The 8,470-nt window shown below is 37.5% G+C and overlaps 1 protein-coding gene across 1 annotated transcript in view; it reads right to left on the bottom strand.

Annotated features, from left to right (window-relative positions):
* Positions 1 to 7,167, bottom strand: part of LOC107667820 (coiled-coil domain-containing protein 66-like) — a 7,840-nt gene extending 673 nt beyond the window's left edge. The window contains exons 1-10 of the mRNA XM_016459534.1: positions 6,976 to 7,167; positions 6,694 to 6,824; positions 6,081 to 6,165; positions 5,814 to 5,975; positions 4,976 to 5,138; positions 4,806 to 4,916; positions 3,889 to 4,190; positions 3,029 to 3,121; positions 2,808 to 2,851; positions 825 to 1,030 (exon numbers count right to left, since the gene is read on the bottom strand). Of these exons, the coding sequence (XP_016315020.1) occupies positions 825 to 1,030; positions 2,808 to 2,851; positions 3,029 to 3,121; positions 3,889 to 4,190; positions 4,806 to 4,916; positions 4,976 to 5,138; positions 5,814 to 5,975; positions 6,081 to 6,165; positions 6,694 to 6,824; positions 6,976 to 7,044 (1,366 nt within the window). The 5' untranslated portion in view covers positions 7,045 to 7,167. The remainder of the gene's footprint in view (positions 1 to 824; positions 1,031 to 2,807; positions 2,852 to 3,028; positions 3,122 to 3,888; positions 4,191 to 4,805; positions 4,917 to 4,975; positions 5,139 to 5,813; positions 5,976 to 6,080; positions 6,166 to 6,693; positions 6,825 to 6,975) is intronic.
* Positions 7,168 to 8,470: the final 1,303 nt, after the last annotated feature.

Raw genomic sequence — 8,470 nt, 5'->3', positions numbered from 1 at the left:
TGTGTATATATATATATATACTGTGCACTGATTGCCGCATTAAGGTGCAGTTACAGTTACTGTCATTCAGCGAATTTTCACATTAGAAATAGTTATTTCAATAGGAATCCATGCTTAAGTAACGAATGCATCGTATGTAACCCAATGAGGATCTGTCCTCTATAGTATATATACTGTAATATATATATATATTACAGGGAGGAATTCATCTTTCTGTTCACCAAAGGTTAACTGGACTACAAAAACAGTAATACAGTTTTTAAAACATACGTTTTTAGCTGTGCTGGTAAAGCCTGATTTCCTGCAGCCAATACTCCAGTCTAATAAGAAAACCTTGTCTTATATAACTCTTAAGGAATCTTTCTAATGTGCTGATCTGGAACTCGAAAAACATTTCTTGTAATTAGCACAGTTGAAAAAGATTTAGCTGCATAATGAGGTGTGGAAACAGTACTACAGTCTTTTTCACGCTTTTTCCAATTTTTGCATTTCTTGCAATTCACCGTAAACTCTCATGTCAAATTATAGAATTTGGAAACAAGATTTGTGATAACTGCACATTTATTAAAAAGAAAAAAATTAACTATCACACGGCCTGGGCTGCGTTTCCCAAAAGCATCGTAAGCTGAGTTGATCGTAGAGACCATAGATGGCAATGGGTCTACGATCTACTTAGGCTTAAGATGCTTTTGGGAAACGCAGCCCAGATTAGTGTTATCCAGACCCTTTGCTATGACACGTCTCTGAGGGATTTCTAGACTCTGACTGGAGTCCACCTGTGGCTAATTCACACTCTAAAAAATGCTGGGTTGTTTCAACCTCACCTGTGTCTCTCTGCTGGGCTTCATGTGTCGAGGGTCTGGAGAGTGGAGCGAGGGGGTCCATGTGATACACCTCGTCTGTGCGCATGTACGGCACATAGTCTGATACCAGCAGGCGCCCCGTCTCCTCCGTCATTTGGTGAGAGCACTGTTGTGATGGCTGATGCACATGGGTCTTTACTGCAGGAACGGGAGGAGACGTCACGCTGCTGGAGATTCACACTTTATAAGGACATTAATGCATGTTCATCCACTCTTTAGTCACAAGAAAACACATAAAAATTTAACCCAACAGTTGGGTTAGTCCATATTTGACCCAAAGTTGGGTTGAAACAACCCAGCATTTTTTAGAGTGCAGTTGATCAGTTGATCAGACATGATTTGAAATAGCACACATATATTTGCCTATATAAGGTATAACTGTTGAACATGAACATACATATCAGAGCAAAACCCAAGCCATGAGATCAAAGAAAAGGCCTGCTGAGCTCAGAGACAGGGCTGTGTCAAGGCATAGATGTGGAGAAACCTACAAATATTAAAGGCTCCCAAGAACACAATGGCTTCCATTTTTAATGGAAGAAGTCTGGAAGAACCAGGACTCTTTCTAGAGCTGACTGTCCATTCAAACTGAGTGAGCAACCCAAGGATAAAGGCCTTGGTAAGAGAGGAGACGAGTGATCTGAAAGACTGATGGCAGAGCTGATGGCAGACAGAAGCCCCTCTTCAGCACAAAACACATGAAAACCTCAAACCTACAGTTTCTCAGATGTGAAGAGACAAGATTTCCAGGTTTGACTGGCCTCAATTCCAAGTGTCATATCTAGAGAAAATGTGTTTACTTTTTTTTTCTCAAAATTTGCCAAGATATCACAAATCTGTTTTTTGCTGTCATGATGGGGTGTAGATATGAACTGTATGCAGTATGCACTGTATTGTATTATATACAAAGATTTCAGTGAAATGTCCCAGAGTTATTACAACTCACTGCAATTGTGTTACATATAATTCCCATTCTCTGATAAAAACCTGTTGTGCATAATCTACTACATGCCTTCTGTCCTCTCATTCAGTTTATACTTTTTTAGCAAGTAAAAGGCCTTTTAGTATAATTGTACAAACATCCACATTCAGCTTGTGCTTCACGAGTCTTTTTGGTGTGAAATCTTAAAGAATAACTTTTTATTGTTAATATTTAAAAATGAACACTTATTACTTGATTATGCACAATGTCTTCAAAAAAAATCAATCAAATGTTAAAATCAGGCTTTTAAGAAATGTTAATTTGTGCATCTCTCAATCAGTTTTGCTTTGATCATAAAACTAAGCATTTAAATATCTTACTAAAACATGTTATTGGGTGATATAGATTGACTACTGATTTATAAGTGTTTTATGTAAGTAGTCTGCTACTGTTACTTTACAAGCTATCAGAATGTCATCTTATTTTACCATACCATGCACCTTACCATATTCATATCAGCAACTGCAGAAATTGCATATTTTTGCTCAGTTTGGGCCTCTGAATAAAAGGTGTTTTGTTTTTTTCCTCGAGTATGAGCTCAATATTCCCCTGTACCAAACTGAGCCATAAAAGCCTGATATATCAAATATGATACTCTACAAAAACACACTTTTTTGTCTAAAGGTTTAATAAACAAGTCCATTTATTTAAAAAAAAATTAATTTGCAAAATGCAGTAATCACATGTTTAGGGATAACCTTCCTGTAAATAAACTCATAAAATCAGTGATTTTTTTTTGTTTTTTGTGGTGTAGAGGGCATACTGTGTTCTTTTCTTGCCTAAAAATTACATTTGGTTTACTTTAGATTTATGACCCTAAATAGTCACTGTAGTCTACTACAGTGATGCATTTATCTACTAAAAAAAAAAAAGTACTTTTAAAAAGCAAAAAAAAATGATTTTGTGACATTAAAATTTATCAGAAAAAAATAAGCTACGTGAATCTGGCTAAAAAACCTCACCTTTCAGCACTGAAGGCTGATGCTTCTCGGAGTTGATTTTCACTCTGAACAGAAAAGAGAAACGACATCAACACTTTGAAATGCATATATCAGCATTCATCAACACTTACACTACATGCATTAACAGGGATGGGAACTGCAAGGAACTTAACAATGGTTCTGGTTCCAATTACATCAATTATTCTTTTAGTACTGTAATTACTGCTGAAGTGAGGCTGCACCTGTAGTTGTGGAGACCTCCTGAGTCTCTGTGCTTCAGGTTTGTGATTAAGCATGTTTGCTGGTGGTGTTCGTGACCAGAGGCGGACAAAGTACTCAACTCCATTACTTGAGTGAAAGTACAGATACTGCTGGTCAAATATTACTCCATTACAAGTAAAAGTTGTAAAGACAGATTGTTACTTAAGTAAAAGTACAGAAGTACTTGCTTTTAAAAGTACTTAAGTACCAAAAGTAAATTTCCTTTTTTATGTCAATGCACTGTTTTATTGTTGTACGTAAAACGTATTTATTGTTGTACAAAAAAGCAAAACAGCAAGACTTATTTGACATCAAAACAAACATTTTAAATGCTGTCTAATCGCTCTCGCTGTTCTTTGATGTCACACACAGAACAGTCTGCAGTGCTGCTTCAGTCCAACACTTATTGTGTTTTATTAGGAGACGCACAACAGTTCTTCTGTGGCTTTATAGGTAATATTTTCACTTACACAATTTAGCAAAATCAGACAATATTGTGTCTAATATATACCACAATATTAACTTCTTATTATTGCATTGTTGTAAATAAATATCACATTTGCAACTGGTCAGTGTTCAAAAAATGCTGAGAAATCACTTCATGTAGCCCCACAAGAGTGATTACTGATAAACTGTCTGAAAAAAAGAAAGTCACGTTTTAGAGAAGAAAAAAATCACCTACTGACTTTCAAAGCTGCTACATAGTAACGACTTTCTACTTCGAGGATCTTGATAGAAATGTAGTGGAGTGAAAAGTACAATATTTGTCTTTCAAATGTAGTGAAGTTAAAGTCATAAGTTCCCAGAAAAAAATAATACTCAAGTAAAGTCTTTGCAGGGCTTCTGGGTACCGGTCAGACGCCGGGACGAAGGCTTTACTGGGTCTCTGTGTGTTCCACTCGGGCCTTTTTTCCAGTCTGTGGTTCCTGACCCATGCGTAAGGCTCATTAGGGTCCGCTCTGACTTCTTTCGGTGCAGCACACATATGCTCTCTGCTGTGGCTCTCTTCAGATGCTTTAACCTCACCTTGATGGGATTTCTTGCCCTTTAGAGTGTTTGGAGGAGCTGTGCATGTTCCTGCAGCTCTGGGAGATTGTTTGTCCGCATCTCTAACGGTCTCATTCACAGGCGGAGCACTCATCTCTGCAAAATCAGACTGATATTAAGCCAATGCTCAAACTTTCGTTTTGCAACTTTTTGTTTTTTAAATTTGTTCAAATTGAAATTCTGTCATTATTTAGCCATCATCCTCTCATTACAAATGCTGTTTGTACTTCATTTACTCAGCTCTTTTCCATACAACAGTTCAAGCTGACACATCTACAATGAAAAACTACCAGAAAAGTTTGTGTGAGAAACAGATCAAAATCAGATTATCATTTACGAAATTTCACAACCATTTTCAGAGTTAACCGACGTATCGATGCATGTTTAACGTCATTGTCTCCTATTGTAATCTAATGCCAGATTAAATGTGACAAACAGACCAAGTTTGAGAGCTTTGGCTGAGATTTTTAGTGAATAATCTAAATGAACTGTTTTAATTGTAGCATCTCTCATTGAAGGCTTCTAGAGGTTTTGAATATGGTGCATCACATGGACTACTTTAACTGTTCTTTTATACTTTCATAATTCTTTTTACCTTTTCCTTTTTGGAACTTGAAAGCCATTGTCAGTGAGTGTCTATGGAAATGTTGTATGAAATCAAAAGTCCAGAAGTAAATGATGACAGAATCTTCATTTTTGAACGAAACAAACCTGTCTGAACAGCGGTGTCTTCTCTTGGAGATGTTGTGGAAGGAGGTGTCATTCTCTGGGTTTGACTCTGCAGCATGGCTGATGGAGCAGGGACATCTTCACCACTAAGGGCTAAAAGACTACTTTATAATAATGCACACAAAATGTTGTGAATACAGAGAAAATGTTACCCTGTGAGACGGAGTCTGCTTCCAGGCTGTGCAGCAGTTTGGACACATCGTGGCCTTTCTTGGCCAGGTCTCTAATTCTCTGGATGTGTTTGTCTTTACAGGCCTCCTCTTGGGCTCTTTGAGTGCTCAGATACAGCTCCTCCGTTTTACGAGACTGCACCTCCTGGAATAGTTTTCACAACTTTCATATTCAAAATACTACTCAAAATGGACCCTACCATTCTACTTATTCTTTTGAAATGCATACTATGTAACATTGTGTCTTTTACAACTTAAAAAATGTCCCTTTCAAGCCATTTATTGAGAACTAGAGTGTGCTTCAACATGTGTTCTGTGCTGTGCTGTGTGTGTTTTTACTGCTGTAAAGTGAAGTCACATTGAAATACATGTAAATGGAGTGGATGTGCCACAGTGCAAGGTGCAGCAGAAAAAAGATCATGAACAGTTTCATCTGATATTTGTAACCATTTCTACACAATTAAATCCACACTTTGTTTAGTACATTGTTTGAAGTAGAGCACTGGGTAGATGAATCCAATTGACTGAAAGAAGTTTTGCAATTACAAATTGGGTAGAGTTAGTATTTGTGTTTTCTAGATGTCCATTAAAGTACCAATATCCAGAAGTGAAGCACAGAGATCCCTCTCTCTTAATAAAGAGCATTAACTCTGAAAAAGCTTTTTTCTTGCAATTGAGAGTTTATATCTCAGAATTCATGCTTTCCATACATTGCAGTGTTCACATCTCAATTTTTTTTCTCTCTAATTTCTGAATTTACATCTCACCTTTATTATATATATTTTTTTTTATATTTTTGTGTAGTATGTGTGTGTTTTACCTCTCTGTGTCTCTGTCGCTCCGAGTCCTTCATATACTGCTGCTGGAGTTGCTGTCTCTCTCTTTCAAGCCTCCTCTCCTCTTCTTGTTCCTGTGCTCTCCGTTCGGCCTCCTCTTTCTCTTTCTGACGTCTGCGCTCCTCTACTTGAGCCTCAATTGCTCGCTGCACATCACACATTCTTACAGAGCTCAGGAATATTTAAGGAGTATAAAGGTGCATGTGTACAGCAGTGAGGTCCTGCGGGTTCAGTCGAGGGCTGAATCTCACCTGGTGCTCCAGCTGTTTGAGTTTTCTGCGTTCTCGCTCCTCGATCTGAGCAGGGTCCAGCAAGGCTGTCATTGTGCGAAGATAACTAAACAACAAATCACAAGGGCATTTTTATTTTCATTAAACAAGCCAGACTTAAAATATTTAGAATTCAGTTAGTTATTCCAAACAAAGTCTAATTTAAAGATTTTTGGCCAAAATGTTTTATTTTGGTGCATTATTATAAATTAACTTCCATTTTGTTTGAAAATATTGAAATGTAAAAAATAAATTACATTTAAAAACGCCAGCTGTAGTTGCCAGAACTTTACCATATAAAAACAGTAGCAACAGGTTTTACAGACTGAATGTAAATTTACAGTAAAAAAAAGCAATTAAATGAAGTCGTGTTATACTAAATTACTAAAATCTGTATTTTCCATTGTAATATACTTACAAGCACTTTGACTTACCATTAACCATTTAACAGGTTTTTACCATAGATGATAACGGTGAACAAACTGTAAAAATTCTATCACATTAATGAGCATTTTGTTTGTGCTATAGATCGATCTGATCTGTTGTTAACCAGGGTTTGTTGTATATAAAGAGCTGTATCTCTCAGCTAACTGACCTGGATCTCTGTTGGTTTCCCTGAGTGGTGTCAACACTGGCCCTGCTCAGACGGTCCCCTCCGAACGCACTCGAGCCGGCCCATGCAGTGGACAGAGCTCCAGAGACGGACCCATGAGGAGACAGACAGCTGCTGGTGTCAGGCACCCCTCGCTCGGGGCCCACAGCTGAGGGCTGATGAAGAGAGTCACAGTGAACGGCCCACCGCTCGCTGTCCTCAGCCTGTGGAGGTGACAAACACTGTGTGACAGAGCACTGTCAGGGGATCGTAACTGTGCACCAAACTGAAAGTGGTGCAGTGTGTGGTTTGTCCTGTGGTGGTCGTGATGGTGGTCCCTGTAGAAGAAATCATTCAAAGAAGTCAAACCTTTCATGAATGATTCGTCCCTCTGTCTGCATTTGCCCAAACAGTTATACAGTCTTAATTATATAAAGAAATAATCTTCATCTATTTATGTGGTTTGCTTATTAGATGTTTGTTTGTAATAGAGATTTCGGTAACACTTTACGGTGGCATAGAAACTTGACACACTTTTACGGTGTCCTTGTTACAGATGTTACATGTACTTCCTATAGTAATAACAATACATTATGCATAATTATATGCAAGTAACCCTAAACCAAACCCTCATCCTAACCATATAGTAAGTACATGTATTTAATTAATTTTACTCAGTACTTAAAAGGTATAATGATACTGTAACAAGGACAACGTAAAAAACTGTAACCGAGATTTCAGACTGTTTAAACATAAAACAAGCATGACAGATGTATTAAGCTACAACAAAATAAATGGTTTAATTTTGCTTTTATACATTTGTGTTCAAAACCCTTCAGAATTTGCAAAATGTTAAGAATTTTAATAAAATAGAGGGACCGTAAAAATGCATGTTGCCCTGATGAAGCCATTTCACAAGACAAAAATAAAAGCTGAATTGAATGAATCAGAAGACACTGGAAAACCAAAGAATTACAAACCTTTTTTTTTTAATTGAGCTATAATTTTGTCTTGTTGACTATAAACACTTGCTATGTTAAATGGCTTCATCAGGGCAATAATTGGTTAAAATTGTAAACATTTTTCAGTTTCTCTAGGGATGTAAACTTTTGACCACAACTGTAAATTGAACATTCAGGATAATGTCACATATAAACCTCATTTTCCTTGAAATCGTTTTAGTTTAACTGGGGTCCGAGGGTGTTTTGGGGCCTGGAAAAGTTTTGACATGCCCTGACATTTGTGCTTTTTTCAGTTGCTTACAAACATTTGAATGTCTAAAGTTTAATAACACTGTAATCAGCACAAACTGGGCTACAATAATATGTGAGCAGCATGTATGTACGTGATTGTGTTTTTGAGAAAACAACGTTTATGCGTGCTTAGTGAAAAACTACAATTTTAAAGTCACTGAAATTAAAAGCACACCCTGTTTATTTTCTTTATTTTGCAAAAGCACAATGTTTTGTTGATATTGTGAGTGTACACAAATAAAAGTAGACCCTTTACAGATTCGAATGGTGTATTACTCTTATGTGTACAAACAAAAATGAACGAGCATTTTAAGTTCTTTTTGCTCTTATCAGTAAAACATGCACGTGGTGGCGCCAGCGCCACCGTCGACCCCAGGAGGTTAAGTGTAGGGTAGTTGTGGCCTATTGGTGGCTGGTTCGAGTCTCAGGTCCGGCAGAAATTGTCGGTGTGGGGAGTGAATAACCAGCGCTCTCTTCCACCTTCAATACCATGACTGAGGTGAGACCCTTGAGCAAGGCACCGAACC

This window comes from Sinocyclocheilus anshuiensis, unplaced genomic scaffold, assembly GCF_001515605.1.
Source record: "Sinocyclocheilus anshuiensis isolate Anshui unplaced genomic scaffold, SAMN03320099.WGS_v1.1 scaffold2209, whole genome shotgun sequence".
In the NCBI taxonomy this organism is placed as follows: domain Eukaryota; kingdom Metazoa; phylum Chordata; class Actinopteri; order Cypriniformes; family Cyprinidae; genus Sinocyclocheilus; species Sinocyclocheilus anshuiensis.
This window is presented reverse-complemented; position numbering and strand designations above follow the sequence as displayed.